This window comes from Poecile atricapillus, chromosome 3, assembly GCF_030490865.1.
Source record: "Poecile atricapillus isolate bPoeAtr1 chromosome 3, bPoeAtr1.hap1, whole genome shotgun sequence".
Lineage (NCBI taxonomy): Eukaryota > Metazoa > Chordata > Aves > Passeriformes > Paridae > Poecile > Poecile atricapillus.
Window position 1 is genome coordinate 67688830 of NC_081251.1, and position 17554 is coordinate 67706383.

At 39.5% G+C, this 17554-nt stretch overlaps 1 protein-coding gene across 2 annotated transcripts in view; it reads left to right on the plus strand.

The window, feature by feature from the left end:
* UST (uronyl 2-sulfotransferase) overlaps positions 1 to 17554 on the plus strand; it is a 156260-nt gene that overhangs the window by 105400 nt on the left and 33306 nt on the right. For both annotated transcript variants that reach the window (XM_058836123.1, XM_058836124.1), the window contains exon 6: positions 15599 to 15696. In XM_058836123.1, coding sequence (XP_058692106.1) covers positions 15599 to 15696 — 98 coding nt within the window. The remainder of the gene's footprint in view (positions 1 to 15598; positions 15697 to 17554) is intronic.

Genomic DNA, 17554 nt, shown 5'->3' on the forward strand with positions numbered 1-17554 from the left:
TATGAACCCAAAACCAGTGTTTAATAGTCATCAAGTAAAATTAATTATTGATATTTTGTTTGTCTTAAGTTGGAATACAATGGTTTTTAAAACTGGAGTGTTTTATGATCCAGAAAAAAACAATTCCATTTCTTTTCAATTAGTGCAAATTTTAAAACAATTCACTTTAAAGTTACAGGTTGTACATGGCATAAATAACAGAGATGGGGCATTGACCAGCAAATAGTGTGTCTTAAAAATATGATATAATAATATATATATATATATATATACATGTGTGTGTGTGTGCATGTGTGTGCTTAGGAGTCAGACTTTTTGAAATTATGTTTCATTAACAATTTTTTTGAAGATTTGTCTAATGAGATCATGGTAGCTGTCCCTAGAAAACCATACTGTAAAACCTCCTAAGTACACTCCTTGCTAGGAGCAGGCCTATTTTCTTTTCCTTGTTGCGTTATGCTTTAACCACCTTAAATGAAAACTCTTTTGTTGGCAGTAGGATGGGGAAGGAAACTGCAGAACCTTTTACTCCTCCTGACAGGGGAAGGGCAGAGAGAGACAGCCCTCCTCTTGCTGCCAGCATATTGAATGTGTTCAGGCTGTGGCATGATAATGTAATTTCAAACAGTCAGATACTCACTCCACTCTGTAGGTGTCAAAACCTGCAGGAGCTGACAACCCATGAAAAGAAAACTGAATTTATTAGCCCATTTTATTCCTTGTCTGTCATTCTCCTTCCTCTTTCCTTTCTGTGATTTATACCTAAGTTTTCTGGCTGTCAGAGCTGCCAACAAAGTGAAATAAGCAGAGATCCTGATCTCTAGAACTTCCTAGTTAAAGCAAAGCTGAAACTTTGAGGTGGTGGATGGCAAAGGAGAGTGCAGGGCGGTAGAATTAGGAGAACTGCCCGCCCATGGTGTGTGGCTGACGTGGTGAGGGATAGACATGTCTTTATACAAGCATCCAAAGCTGTCCTGAGCCTTAGGTGTTTGTTGACAACAAAATATTTTCCTATCGTGTAATTTTTTGGTGGTGGTGTGGACTCTTCTGCTGACTGCAGGATGGCTGGGTCACACTTGTGAATTCTGTATTTTTAAGACTGAAGTAGTTTATGTTGAAACCATATGGAAGCAGAGATGGTATTTTGTGGAAAAAAGGGGCATCAGTGCCCAGACATACTCAAGACTTAGTTTATTCTAGTTTTTCTGAAGTTTTTAAGGTTTGTTGTACTCTGCAGAGTAAAATCCTGTGCCTTATCCTGGTCCAAGCTCACAGGGCCCCCAGGGCCTGCTGTGTGCTTGCTCCTTTCTGGTTTGCACTAAGGCTCATGTCTCTGGAGCCAGGGCACACATGGGGAGCCTGAATATCCTGTGGGACACAACTGGGCTCCTTGTCCCACTGGGGAGGTGGCAGGTTCTCCCAGCCAGCCCGCCCAGCAGGGAGAGCTGTGAACATGAAGTACAGCAGTGAACATGAAGCACAGAGGTGCAAATTTAAGTTTTATTTCTGTCTCATTACAGAATGAATACATCTCAGCTAGTGAATAGACTGCCTAAAAATCAGATGCTGTCTATTCTTCCTTTCTTTGCTTCAGTATGCTCCTAGGATGGAGAGGTGGGTGTGTGTGTTTCTCCAAAAACAACCAAATGCCATAGGTTTGTCTTGGCAGGTGGATTGTAATATTCTTTCTGGTTGCTTGGCCCTGCCTGGCATGTGGATGCTGTGTTTTCCCTCAGGAGTGCTCTCAGGTGTCAGGTATTCCAAAATCAGATTTTCCTTCTTGGCATAAAACATACTACTACAGTTGCTTTTCTTCTTTTCTTCTTTTCTTCTTCTTTTCTTCTTTTCTTCTTTTCTTCTCTTCTTCTCTTCTTCTCTTCTTCTCTTCTCCTCTTCTCCTCTTCTCCTCTTCTCCTCTTCTCCTCTTCTCCTCTTCTCCTCTTCTCCTCTTCTCCTCTTCTCCTCTTCTCCTCTTCTCCTCTTCTCTTCTCCTCTTCTCCTCTTCTCCTCTCCTCCTCTCCTCCTCTCCTCCTCTCCTCCTCTCCTCCTCTCCTCCTCTCCTCCTCTCCTCCTCTCCTCCTCTCCTCCTCTCCTCCTCTCCTCCTCTCCTCCTCTCCTCCTCTCCTCCTCTCCTCCTCTTTTATAATTTTGCTCTTCCCCTTCTCTTCCCCTTCTCTTCCCCTTCTCTTCCCCTTCTCTTCCCCTTCTCTTCCCCTTCACTTCCCCTTCACTTCCCCTTCACTTCCCCTTCACTTCCCCTTCACTTCCCCTTCACTTCCTTTTTTCCTTAAGACTTCCTTTGCAAGAGTGGATTATGTTGGGAGGTTCTTGGCATACTAGTAGCTTCTACTGGAGTAAGAGGTTTAGTGCTCTAAGTCTGGAAGCTCCAGACTCATTTTAGGTGTCCTCCCTTCTCCTTTAATTGAAAAGATATGAAAGGAGGAGGTACTTCAGACAATGAGGTGACAGATTGGCTTCTTTGCTAGACAGATAAGCAGCTGTAATCAAGAGTGGGAAAGTTTTGCTGCTTAGTGCAGTGGAAGGACTAATGGCTTCTGTTCCCTGAAACAAAGATGGATTCAAACCGCATGCTCTAAGGCATCTTGGCAGCTTAATGAACTGGAAACCCAATAGAAATAACCCTAGACATTTGAGGGGTACTGATGGTCAGAAGGAGTCCTTCAGAAAGTTGTTTCCTTCAGCCTTTTTGTGGTGGATTTTAATCAGTTTCAAAAGGAAAAATAATATAAGTTTTTCATAACTTGGTGAGAGAATATTACCAGGAGAAAACGTGAGGGAACAGAGTGTGATAAACTGTAAAGCTGTATTTGTTGTCACTGAGTTGGGGTTCAGGGCATTTGGCCATTTTTTCATTAATAATCAGTCAAGCAAAGAAGAGTACTGCTGCCAAGAAATAATTTTTTATTGTCTTCCTTATAATTCCACATTATTTAAAGAAAGAAATGTGAAAAAAAAAAAAAAAGCCCCAAGGTATCAGTTGTTTCAAATGTGGTTTTGGTTTTTGCCTTAAGATGGCTGTTTGAATTACCTTTTTCAAAAATGTGTCCTTCCCCAGTTTGCTGATGATACTACATGATTATGAGTTACCACAATCATGGGATGGTGGGTGCATCGGGGATGGCGGTGTTGAATGAAATGGTAATTCCATCTTTCAGAATAAGCAGTAGGCCTGCTGTGTCAGCTGAGAAAATTCCCTGTGTAACAAGGTAGTGAAATTCTCCTTTGAAGTAAAAGCAGTGTTCATTTTTTCTGGTTATTATTCCAAGCACTGCTTTCTTTTTTTCTTGTTTGCTAGAATTTTCAAAGGTCCTCTATCCCTTGTAAATGTAGTTGCTTTACATAAAATCAAAATCAAGCTGTCCAAAAACCCCAACAGAGGGTGTTAAGCTGATTGTTTGTTGTTCTAGACTCTAGAAAATGGACTGCCATTGTTTCAGCAAAGCTGGCTACTGCTCAGTGAGTTATTGAAACACAGTCTAGTCAGGTTACCTTGAACACAACTTTTTCCTATGAACTCTAATCCAAGCAAAGCCAGCCACTATTCATAACTGAGCTTGTCAAGAGTAATTTCCTTTTTCTTGGGAAAAAATCCACTAACTGGTGGCAAATAGGAAACTTTCCATGGTGAAGATGGATTGTTAAATGAGATTATTATTTTCTTCAAAATTAATTTTCTGTTCTCTTTGAAAGGGAAAAAGAAAACTGAAGTGTTCATCAGGGGCTAATGAAAAAAAAATTTAAAAATATCTTCAGAATGTAATCCAAAGAGATTGTCTTTGATAAAAAGAAAGGGATAGGGGGGAAAGCATATTTTACACTTTTTTTTCTCTTCCTAACAGATTTATTAACCTTCATGATTTTATACTTGATCTTGTTGCTTGCTGAGCTTTTTAAAGCCACAGCACCTGAGCTGAAGACATTGATAGATTCTGGGTTTCTTTGTAGAAAGGGAAGTATGGTTTTGTTTTTCGTAGTCGTAGAAAAGAACTTCAGCAGATGACTGAAGATTAAAAAAACTAAAAAAAAAAAAAAAATACAAATAGGAACATTATTTATGCTTCTGAACCTTGTAATTTTAGGAGGTTTTTAATACTTGGTGTTGTCAGTACAGTGATAGTCTTGTCAAACTGAAAAGTGGAATCAATATGTTCCATTTTGTGCCCGCTATTCAGAATGGCAATGCTATGAATAATGCAAAGTATTAGTTATTTTCCAGAAAAGCATTAGAACTGTTCAGCAAGGGGAAGATTTTAACTAGGGAAATTAGATAGGGGCAGCAGAGCAGAAACCATCTCCAATTGTAGCAGCAGGGAAGCCACATGCAGAAGCATGTGTATGATTTTCTTCTCTGCTCTGCAGCTCCTTTTTCATTTCAGCCCTGAGAGATGAAGGGAGGGATTCCAAATCAGTCAACACTAGGCAGAAGACTGATAAGAAGGTAAAATTAGCCCACAGCTCAAACTTGTAGCTGTTTTCTCACTATTCAACAGGTTTGTGTTAAAGTGCCACCACGAAAGTGGTAGGTCAAGGGAACATAAAGGCATTTAGACCTTGATACTACGAGGAACTTTTTTCTTAAAAGTCAGTACTGTGGTTTTTGAGATTTACCATCTCAACTTAAAAAATGGTCAAACCCAAATTTTATAATGTGTGCTGTATGATGAATCATATATTTTCTCTTTTTTAATTCAGAGGTCAGCAGTATGTTTCTTTTCCTTTTTTGCTAGACAGTGTGCTTGATGTGACAGAGACATCAGGAGATGTTGAATACGGCTTCTCTCTTTTTAACTTCAGCAAAAGGGAATTGTATCACTGGAATTTGTAACAGCAGGTAGTCTAAGCTATAACTGCACAGTATGTTGAAATTAAACATGTATTAGCTAGCAAGTGCTTATTTTCTTAAGATTTTGCTATATCTGCAGATTAGGAGAAACTTAATAATTTTTAAAAATTATTTCTTTCCTGATGCCTGCAATAATTCTTTTCATTTTGTGGGGCATATCTTTCCTTTTCCATCTCTTCACTCTTTTATTTTGAAGATTTATGTTGCAGAAAGTAAGCATTTTCCTCCCCAATTCTTGTCACATGAAGTCCTATTTAAAAAAAAAAGGCAGACTGAATGATCTCTTTTGTTTGTTTGGGATCTCTCTGTCCTGTTGGGATGTGTGAAAGTAATAATATCTAATGCTCATTGATAATGAAATTAATTTCCTTTTGGCTCATGGATTTCTTTTATCCGAAGATATATTTGGTATATGGAACTCTGACATTTGTTCTAATAAGCCTCTTTTAAACTTTTATATTGTTTAAATTTTATGTGGACCTCTGCTAAAAACAGTGTGTAATATTAGCTTTGAGATGTCGAGGCTTTCATAGAACTTAAATGCGTTTCTGTTAATATAAGCATTTTTGAGGTTTTGGCTAAAGTCTGCTGAGTATGATTTCTGTGTATCCAGTCAGGCTTTAAAGGAATGGAAACGTTTGACCTGGGGAAGAAAATGGGAGAAAAATGTGAACTACAGAAATGTATCATTATTAAAATAGGCTTTTCTGTATTGTAGGAAATGTGATATTTTGAAACATTTAAATTCCCTGATGGCTGTGCAAATGATATTGTGTCATATGTGGAGGTGTGAATTTTCTGCATTAGGCCCTTCTTGAGACATGAGCACAATCCAGCCCAGCTGGGGAAGACAGTTCAACCTGGGGGCAGGCTAAAAGGTGCTTCCCCTTGAGTGTCCTCCCAGGTTCTGACATCCTTCAGTTTACCAACAGACATTGCCACTGTATCTGTATTTAATTGCCCTTGATATACCTCTCTTCTATAAATATGTAACTCCTTTATTGTTGTTGTTATTCTTTTGGTGCTTTGGGTTTTTCTTTTTAAATCTGGTTACATCCTTGTCATCCAGAGTATCCTGTTGTAAGGATCTATGGTTTTGAATGCTGAATGTCTTTCAGCACTATAGAGTCCTTCTGTATCTCCTTGAGGTCAGATTTCTTACCTGCTCCCATTAATATTCCCTGAGAAATTTGCTACTTTGCTGTTAACCCTTCTTTGTTGTTCTCAAGAATTGTCCCAGCACAGATGCTGTGCAACCTTACTCAGTGTCTCATTTCACAGCTATTTTATTCCAGTCTTTAGCTTTCTATCCTTAATCAACCTCTCTTCTCTTTTTCCCCCCCCTTTTTTTTGTACTGGGAACAAAGGATGTTTATTACATCTTTAGTGACTGGATTAAAGATAGAGAGGCTTTTCTTGTTGCTGGTTCTTCCCCTTGCTGATTGTGTTCTTCATTACAGTGTTGTCTCATACTGGCTAGGTTCTGGCAATCTTCTGTTGATTTTATCCAATTTTTTTATAGTGTCTTGACTGTCATTTCAATTCAAGACTGTTTTACCTGAATTATGCTCTTTCTAGAGAGCTCTTTTCTGTATGTGAACAACCTGATGTAGTGGAAGGTGTCCTTGCCCTTGGCAGGGTGGTTGGAACTAGATGCTCTTTAACTTCCATTCCAAATCATTCTATGATTCTGTGACATCCTGTGGATTTTCTCATTACATGATTTTTCATTCTGAGTAATCTGGTCATGCATATTATTATTCTGTTGTGAGCAGGAATTGCTGTCAATACAGGTCACAGAGTCTTAGTATTACAATATACTTGGCTGAGCATTGATGCTTCTAACATTAAAAAAGTGGTGTATTAGAGAGGTGATGATCCACAGTGTTACATGATGATTTCCTCTGTATCTCCTCCAATTTGGTTTTTTTTTTAATGTTTTAGCAGAAAAGTGGTTTCTGGGACACAGCATTTCATGGTAAACAAAAGATGTTAGATTCCAGGAGCCAGAGGTGTGAAATGATTCCTTAATTCCCTTCATGAAACTTAAAAATTGTCCTGTTTTAGGACTTCTGAAAAATTGAAGAGTCCAGAAGATGCTCTTAAAAATTAATTGCTGTAGGGAAATATAAATCTTCAGGTGAATAAAAATCTGCTGTGAAGCAGATGTCCTGCAGCTATTCCTTGAGTTCATCAAGATGAAGACAAAGCAGTTTTCCGAATTACATTAGGGTGTTTTTTGTCAGATACTAGTAAAGGTTTCCTGACAGTAGGAGCAGGAAAGCATTGCTATGCATTAGAGTGGATGTGAACTTTTTTTTAACAGATTGGACAAATGGTAACCTAGTATAGATAAACTTGCTTCTCCTTTAGCAAAGGGCTAAAATAGTTCTCAAAAACCTGAATCTTCTGTAGCAGCCTTTCTTGCTGGGACCAGAGCAGCCAAGGCTGTACTGCCAGGTGTGGTGAGACCACCCTACCAGGAGCACTGTCACCCACCAGTGGCATCTCTGTCCACTTTCATCCCACTGACTTCAGCCTTGCAGTCAGCTCCAAGATGAGGCTCCTGCCTGTCAGAAATTAACTTTGTCTGTGCTCTAGAACTATCTTTTGTGAGCATAAATTGCTGGATGTATCTGTTGACTTGTGTGAAGTATTTGACACTGTCCCGCACAACATTCTTGTCTCTAAACTGATGAGATGTGTATTTGATGGAGTTGGTCGTTAAGGAATTGGCTGGATGGTCACACTCAAAGAGTTGCAGTCAGTGGCTCAATGTCCAAGTTGAGACCAGTGGCAAGTGGCATTCCTTGGGGTCAGTATTGGGACTGGCACTGTTTGACATCTTTGTCGGTGACACTGACGGTGGGATTGGGCGTACCCTCAGCAAGTTTGCAGATGACACCAAGCTGTGTGGTGTGGTTGACAGTGGAGGGAAAGGATGCTATCCAGAGGTACCCAGAAAAGCTCAAGAAGTGGGCCCTTGTGAACTTCATGAAGTTCAGCAAGGCCAAGTACAAGACAACCCTTCTGTATCAGGACAGGCTGGGGTTTGAACAGATTGAGAACAGCCCTGGGGAGCAGGATTTGGGGGTGCTTGTATGTAACAGCCTAGACATGAGCCAGAAATGTGCACCTACAGCCCAGAAAGCCAATTGTGTCCTGCACTGCAACAAAAGCAGCGTGGCCAGCAGGTCAAGAGAAGTTAGACTCCATCTTCTGTGATTTTTCTTTTAAGACTTCACCAGGAGTGCTGAATCCAGCTCTGAGGCCTTCAACCTAAGAAGGACATGGATCTGTTTAAGCAAGTCCAGAGGATGTCCATGAAAGTGGTCCAAGAGCTGGAGCACCTCTTGGGCTTGTTCAGTCTGAGGAAGAGAAGGGGAGACCTTAGAGCAGCCTTCCAGTACCTGAAGGGGGCCTACAAGAAAGCTGGAGAGGGACTTTGTAAAAATAGAATGTAGTGACAGGACAAGGGTCAATGGCTTTAAACTGAAAGATGGCAGATTTAGAGATTAGGAAGAAATTCTTTACTCTGATGGTTGTTGGAACAGGTTGCCACAGAAGTTGTGGATGCCCCATCTCTGGAAATGTTGGGGAGACCAGGCTGGGTAGGGTTTTGCTGCACATGACCTAGTGGAAGGTGTCCCTGCCTTGCCAGGGGCTTTGGAACTAGGTGATCTTAAGGTCCCTTCCAGCCCAAACCATTCTATGACTTGCTGCTTTTCTGAAAGGCATCAATTTGCTAGAGACCACATGCCCTCCATTAAGGAGGGCTGAAAAGTCCTTGAGGTGGTGGGTATTTCCTGCTTAGCACTTGCAGAATTGAATACATGCCATCCCTAATGGATTTTATTAAAGCTTGTCATCCAAGCAGAAAAATTTTCCAGGTTCTTTTATGAAGAAATGTTAGTAAACAGAATTAGCAGATGTACTGTCTCCCTGCTGTTAGTTGCCAGTGGGATTCATTCTTGATTACAGTATAATGATCTTCATTTTTGGTCTTCCCTGGATCTGTGCCCTCTATAACAGGATGGTTATTTAATGCTTACACACTGCTTCCAGCTGGCAGCCACTTGCCCTTTCTTTGGCAATTTCTTTCTATTTTTTTTTAATATATTTCCCGTACTAAGATGTTTTGAGGTGAAAAATACAAAAACAATAAAGAAAGATATTGTCTGCTTACAGCTATGAAGTGATTCCATTCTTACCAGTAAAACTTATCTTTGACAAATTGCTAACATGATTTCTGATAACAGAAAAGAGAGAAATATATCCACCTATGTATTTCTGTGATGCTGTACATAATTTTAAGTTAGAAAATAGTGATGTACAAATGTGTTTCATGTTTGTCACATCTGAACAGTAGCATTGTGTGCATAGTTCATCACTTTGGCTATGTCAATGCCAGCAAAACTTTGTATATGAATGAATAACTTATGTCTGCACTTAATGAAAATGTAGATGGTTAGCAGAAGATGCTGTTTTGTTAGCTGCCACTTCACTTGTAAGATGCCAGAAAGAAGAGCTCAATACATTGTTGGCTGAAAAGTCAGGCAAATTAGCCCAGGCAAAAAAAAAAAAAAAAAGTGGGAATTAAACTTGGCAGCCTATTTATTTATGTGGTGGCGGGGAGAGGAAAGTAAAAACATGCATTTTGCCGGAAGAAATTGGAAAGTCAATTGGAAGAAACCCCAGAATTATCCTTTACAAAAATGTATTAAGTTTGCATGGCAAGCTTTTGGTAGCAGTGGTGGGAGACTGGAGGGCAGAGGGGCTACTGGGGTGGCTTCTGTGAGAAGCTGCAGAAGAATCCCCCATGTCCAGTGGAGCTAATGCCAGCCAGCTCCATGATGGGTCCACTGCTGGCCAAGGGTGAGCCCTTCAGTGATGGTGGTAGTGCCTCTGGGATGGTCTGTTTAAGAAAGGAAATCAGTTACTGCACAGGAACAATTGCAACTGGAGAAAAGAGGAGTGACAGTATATGAGAGGAACAGCTCTGCAGACAGGAAGGTCGATGCAGAAGGATAGGGAGGAGGTTTTACAGCAGCAGAGCTCAGATTCCCCCGCAGTCCATGGTGCAGACCATGGTGAGACAGATGTCACCCTGCAGCCCATGGAGGTCCATGGTGAAGCAGAGATCCACTTGCAATCCGTGAAGGACCCCAGACAATAGAGGGTGGATGCCCAAGGAAGGCTGTAAAAGAAATTGATCTAGTGACTGAAGTCATCCACTGTGGCCTGCGTCACCCTGTGCAGGTTTGGAGTGCTGTGGTGGCATTAATGTGAGCTAGCCCCATGTTGTTCACTCTCCTGGTAAAAGACCAGAAGGCAGTGGAGGAGGAACAGAAAAGGGTTTCTGTTGCTTTTTGAGCTGGCCGAGCCTCACAGAAGTGAAGGGGCAATCACAGCTGGTGCAGGGGGGCATCTGGGGATAGAAGTCCTGCATTCTAGGGTTAGCTGGATCTGCTCTGCTGTCTTGTGGAACTTCTCCCCAGGATGCCCACTGGTCACTCTGCAGCCTGCCGCTAGTGTCCCAATAAACTTGTCCAGCTTGCTGTCAACTCCGGAGGACAATCATCCCACAGTTTGGCACAGTCCATCCCACCTGGCACCCCACCTTGGAGGGCCTCAGTGCCACCACAATAGCACAGGATGAGAAACATTTGGCTTTGTCTGTGTTGGCAATGCTGATTTGGGAAGCAGTGCCCAGCACGTGCCCACCCCACAGCAATCTGCTGCCTGTGCTGTTGGCATAGATGCACAAACAGATACCAAATGTATTTGAAAGAAATAACTAATCCTGCTGCTGTGTGGCTCTAGTTATCCAACTACTTAATTGAGATTGAATAGAAACATTAAATATCACCTGGTGAAGTAAAACTGTCTCTAACTAGGGTTGAAAATGTACTGCATTGTATCGTATGTTTCATTAAAATGTGTACATAATTTAAGCTCCTAAATAAGATTTAGTAAGTTCCATTTCTACTTGGAAACTTTCATGACAACTATACCTTGACTTTTCAGTATCCTCCTGCAGCCTTCCAAAGTCAGAAGTTGTGCTTTTCCTTCTTTCATGTCATATTTATACTCACAAGCCCTTTTCTGATACATCATGTTTACATGTTCCTTCCAGTCACTCCAAGGCCACCCAGAGCTCCCTAACTTGGGCCAGAAAAGGTGGGGAATTTTGTTAAGGTTTTTGTAGTGTGGTTGTGTTCAGTTTACATGCTGTGATGTTGTCCTCAGGATGTAATGGTCAGTTTGACCTCTTCACAAACACCAACTATGTAAGAAAACACTTTACAAGCTGTGAGAAGATTCTCGGTGGCTCTCAGGAGAGTGGAAGAATTTTCCTTGGCTGGCAACAGTGAGGACTACACTGCACTGCTGACTGTAGTGGTGTATGAAGAACAGCCTTTTAAGCAGGAGAGGTCACCATAGACTGGGCTCAGTCACTGGTTTTCCACATCTTTTTATTTCATTTCCTTTTATGAAAACTTGAAATTTAGGTTGCTGCTGACACACCCCCACATCTTCACTCTTCAGACTGAAGGAGCATGCACTGTTCTTGGGCTGTGAGCAAGGTCTCCTGGTTTCACAGAAGTTGTGGTATCTCACAGGGCGTAGAAAGAGGATGTGTATTTTTTGTTTTGATTGTGAAAGAAAGGATATTTTTGTGTTTTTTCCACAGATGAACAGATGGAAATTGAATGGAAATTATTTGCAAGGCATGTATGTATTTGAGTTATGATTCCTTATTTTAAATTGTCAGGGCTACTAATAATTGTAATGCATCTAGGACAAAATATGGTGTTTCTGTAATTTTTGGTTGAGACACAGATAATCAAAAAAAAAAGGAATGCCTTGAAACCCAAGATTATTTTTTTATTGTTCTTTCTTTTTTTTTTTTTAATTTGGGTGCTCCTTTTACTGGATAAAAATCAAGTTTTTATTTCTATCAGTACTCTTAGGATTTTGTATTAGGAGGGAAAAAAGTTTTAAAATCTTGTGTCACATCTTTTTCTATATGGTACAGTATTTGTCATAAGACATTAACTTCAGTAAATTGCTTATTTAGTAATTGCTCTACAAAAGAACACTTTTAAATTTGCTCTTTTTGTGATAGCATTAAAATTCCAGAATGAATTTTGTAGCCCTTCATTCTCCACAGCTACCTGAAAGGAGTTTTAATGAGGAGGAAATTAAAGGATGATTGGAAATGTCCTGAAGTTGCGTCATTGAGGTTCAGATTAGATATTAGAAAGCAAAAAACCTTTACTGAAAGGTGTTAGACATTGGAGTAAGTTGCCCAGGGAAATGATAGGCACCATCTCTGAAAGTGTTCAAGAGGCATCCAGGTGTGGCACTTGGGGCTGGTGGTGCTTGGTTAGCAGTTGAACTAAATAATCTTGAATTTCTCTTCCAAACCTGATGATTCAGTGATTCTATGAAATATTTTTAGTCAGGTGCTGACTTCCTCTTCTAGCACGTATGAGCTCACCATGGAAAATGAAATTGTGTATTATTAATCTCAAAAAAACATATTAATAATACACCTTTGATATATTTCTGTTAGATCAGTAGTCTGACTCACTAAAAGATTAAAGGATTAAGGCACGTTGCGCTTTTTATTTCAATGACAATTTTACAGTACAAGGAAGCAGAAATTACCAGTTTAACTTTTCAGACAAAATTGTTGCATCAGTAGAAAAATATAGTACTATTTAAAAGAAGGATAGTTACTGTTGTTACTTGGAGCTGCAGGACTGATTCCCAGGCCTCCCACTGCCCTGTTGAAGACACAAGCCCAGTGGGATGTGAGTGATATGAACTGTATAGCCAGGAGCTAAGGAATAAAGTAAAATACTGCTTTCTTTATTATGAAAGGTTATGATCAAAGTAGCTCTGTGTGTTTCCATCTGTATTTTTCCAGACTGTGTTAAAATAATTTTTTTGCAAGACTCCTCCAGTGATTTAAATGAGCAAGGTTGTCATCTCTCACCTTGCAAATTTTTGTCATTGTCGCCTTGTAGATAGAAATATTTCTGCCCTGAAGGGTCTGTGTTCTGCTGAGAAAGTATCTTCTCTTAGTGGGAGATGTGGCTTAATTAATATTGCTTAGGATAGCAGAGTATCACTGCCTTGAATAATGTCATTTCACCGTGGATTTCCATGTTTGGAAAAAACACAGAAGTTCCTGAGCACCAAAATGTATCTTCTGTAGGTGTGTTTAAGTTTTGTAATGACTAGCACACCTCAGGCTGACCTTTCTATCACCCACTTTTTGGCTGAAAACCAGTTTCACATCTCATGGAGTGAGTGGGTGCTGCAAATGCGTGAGGACACTCCAACAGCTGGAACAGAGATCTCAGCAGTGGTGGTAAACAAAGCCTGGGAAGGGACAGTGCTTCTACTGCAGAGAAAGCCTCGTGCTTCTGGTGTCGGGAGGGTGAGGTGCATGTCCTTGTGTGGCAAAAGATGGTAGGCTTCTATGAAAGCTCACCTGGCCCTTGTCTTCAACCTTGAGTTATCAACAAGGAGTGGGGAAGATTAGATTAGAGCCAGTCTGGTTGTTTCAGTAATCCTATATCAGTGTAGCCTACAAAGGACACTAAAAATCTCTTTTTGAATTAGTATCAAATGTTTACTTGTAAAAGCTGTAGGATTTTCCTCCAATTTCAGTATTTTCAATTCCAAATGAATTTACATTGCTTTTATTATACAGATGTTTCTCTGGCCATGTGAATCAAATATTGTTTTCACAATTACAAGAAGGTCCTGGTTACACTTTTGTGTTGGGTATTGATACTCATCTCAGGGAATATTTTCTGGTTTACCATATTCATTACTCTTGCAAAGAAATTGTAAGTTTCTTTGTTGGGGGCTAATGTCCATTCACCTTTGTGTAAGAGTGAGAAAAGAGATAATGTTCTTAGCTGGGTGTTGCTACAGCTTTTTAAGTCTTACGTAGGTGTACTACCCACCTTCCATCTAACTTATCAAGGGCAAGCCAGCTTGGACATAATTTCAAGTATTGTCAGGGCAATATTTCAGATTTTTTAAAATCCAAGCAATTTATTAATTCATTGCAGGTCTTTAGGTTCTTATGAAAGCAAAAAAATTTGTATCACTGAAAACATCTCTGGTGGTGTCTGTAGTTAAAGCACAATAAGCCTTTAAAGAAGTGCAATTTGTGATTCATATTAAAAAATGCTGTTGGGATGATAGGAGAGACACATTGCATGTCCAATCTATGCATCCACAGAAAGATTTCTTAGTAATCATAGTATGCAGAATGGGGGCCTGGTTAACTTCAGCTCAGAGCCTTTAATGTCAAAATTCAGGTCATGACCATAAATAATCTGGTATGTATTTAAGGCAAACCCTGAATATACTGTGGGGAGCAGGGGAAATGGGTTGTTTGTATCCCAGTTGGCAATTTTTGTGTTTTCTTTAATGGTTCCTCACCATGTGATTTACTTCCTAGCCCAGGGTCTACTGGTGTGCTTATAAAGTTGGATTCACATACGTGTGAGACAGAGCGGGAATCAGAAATGTACTTTGAAAGGCTTACAGACCCAGTGGGGATCTAATGAGGTTAGGTGAGAGAACTGAAGTTCTGGGAAGAGCTTTTCTCTGATGAGGCCTCAGATGCAGATGCTGTGGCTGGAGTCTGTACCCTGCCCTGCACTGGGAGAGCAGGGGGTGCTGTCCATATTTTCCATGCTGCCAAGCACATCTGTCTTGTGGAATGTTCTCTATCACTTTTTATTTACTTGATAAAATATGCATTTGTTTAGTTGTTGGTTTGGTATTGATTTGTATAGCGCCTATAGCATTGTGGAAGCGCATACCTAAATAACAATGAAGATTGATTCTGCAGAGGTGAGATCCTTCCATCCCTGCTTTTGTTGTCTCACCCATTTTTTGCACTGTATGTCTCTGGAGTGGGTGTGTCTGCTTGCAGAGTAAGGCTCTGTTAGATTAAATAAGGATTACGGAATTCAATCCCACATACCTATTATTGTGCTGAAATAAAGCTATAAATCTAATGCAGTTCCTCTGGGTTCAGTAGCTATGCCTAGTCTTTGAAAAATGATAAATAGCTTCTAATTTGATGTATGATAATTCATGAAAATGATAAATACTTTTTAATAACCCCTTTTCTCAGTAGGGTTTGCGCAGTTCAGTTCTGAAAATCTGAGAAGTTTACAGAATTGTAGCCAAAAGTGATGTATGTTATAATACTGAGTGAGATATACAAATTACAGTCATTTAATGCAGCAGAATGTAAAAAAAGGAGGGGGAGGGGACCAGGTAATAATTGTTGTCTCAATTTTATTTATTCTGGATACTTCAGGTTTCCTTCAGGGTGTATTTAGAAAAAAGAAGAATCTGAAAATAATCTTCTGAATATTTAAAATGTTACTCAGTATGAAAGCTGATTAATGTGTCCCATTTTGAATCATACAGTAATTTCAATATAATAATTGTGGGGTTTGCAGCAAAGAGGAAAAATTGCTTTGTGCATTCTTGGACAAAATAAGTTTTTGTTTCCCCTGCTGATATTTAGAAGTAGATGAATGGACCAATAGATAACTTTTAAGATATTTTTTATAGCCTCAGCACAATTCTTTGACCCTGAGACAACTATAAAAAGTATGAGATAAAGAAAATGGTTGCTAATAGAGAAAGGAAAATACAGTATTTTTTTTCTTTCCTCCCCCACAGGACATTAATGTATGTATCCTTGAAAACTACCCTGAATGTTCTAATCCCAGGTTATTTTACATCATACCATATTTCTGTGGACAGCATCCAAGATGCAGGTAAATATATGCAAGGTATTTCAATTTGTTCAGCCATAGCTACTGCCAACATTTTGTCAGAAATTGGTAATAAAGAATGGCATTATTTGAAGTACAAGAGAAAAATAAAAGTACAGGGAATATATCACCGTCTGTGGTAATTGCATGCATATATTTTGAAGTAGGGAGGGCATGGCAAATGTAGCACTATTCTTTTTTCTTTATAGCATGAATAATTCATCAAATATGAATGTATTTATATAGATTTCTTTTTCTGGGTTACTCATTTTATCTGCACTGTAATTTTGTAATACATGTTTTTGATTTACTCAGATGCTTGTATCAAGTCTATATGAGGAATACATGTTTCTGTGTCCATGTAAGGAACCATATTCATGCTTAAAACTATGTAAAATGCAGTCTTCTACTGCTTTAATTGAGCTACCTCATTTTTAACATCTATGTATGCCATTCTAATATTGCCGCATTACTGATACCATAGTAATTTTTTTGTGCAATAATATAGGAATAATTTTAAATACTTTCTTGGTTTAAAATACTTCTGTATTGTTGGTAACAAATGTTCTTTATTAGGTGTGTTCAACTTCAAGGTGTTCTGTTTCTGTATTATTCAGGCTTCTCCATAATGCAGTGAAACAACTGCACATTTTCCAGAATTTCTTTGAAAAGTCATTCTTCTTGTAGCAGTAATAACAAATGAAAATGTGTTACTTCTTCTGTCTTAATTTCTAAATATCTATGTTGTAAAATCCTGCCTTATTTTTTTCTGCTGAAGAGCGTTTATGTTTAAGAAACAAAACATTTTCATTACAAAACAGATTAATTACTTAATTTTCATTCCACTTTCTTTTTAACATATTTTGGCCTTATTTGCAAATGCTTATGATTGCACATTTAACTTGCATGTGTGAGTAATCCCATTAACAACAGTCACATGCGTGAATACTTTCACAAAATCTCTGTGAGGTTCCCAAGCAGAATATTGAAGTACTGTTTTGTACCTTGTAGATTTGTCTCATGTCATGCCCTTGCAGTTCCTTCAGCTACTTCTTAGTCCAATAAGGAGCTAGAAGCAGGAGGCTCATAGTGTTTGTTAGGACACTTTGCTTTTCCAGAAAACAGATTAGTGCACAGAAGGTGGTAGAGCGTGAAAAACCTGCTACAAGTCTGCTCTAGCAGGAGTGGAAAGTAGTAAGCTTTTCCACATGACACGGAAAGAGCTTCAGACAGATGTTAAATTCACTGTTGCATAGGGTCTGCAATAACCTAATGAGGTCAGAGAAAAGGTGTGATTTACAGCTACTCCTAGGCAGTGTGGGAAACTGATTTCCTTTAGCTTGGGACCCTGGCATTATATCCCATGTCAGTATGAATGATGGCTGCTGCTCCCAGAACATAAGTAATATGAATTATTATACGGAATTTAGGATTCATATGGTTGTCTAACTACATCGTGCTTTTGGGAAACAGAGAAGCATAAAGATGTAGTGAAGTCCTGCCAGCTTCTCCTGCTGGGAAAAAAGACAGAAGAACCCTCAACTGTTCAATCACAAACCAGTATCAGTCACAGCAAAAAAATGCTAGTCCTGTAGCAAAGCTGCAAGGCAACCAGGGGTAATGAGAGGGAACAGAACACTCCTGGAGACTTTGGCAAAAGTAAAAATGAAGGACAGTGTGGGAAACGCTTGTGTCCTGTATAGGATTTACTGAGTAACAGCAGGCCATGCTTGGTCCCAACAGTTTTCCTGATGTAGCTCAGGGACACCACCACCCCTCAGCACCTTCCAACACCAAGGGCAGTCATTCTTCCTTGTCAGACGGGTTGTGCTTCCAAGATGAAATACCAAAGTTCATAAAT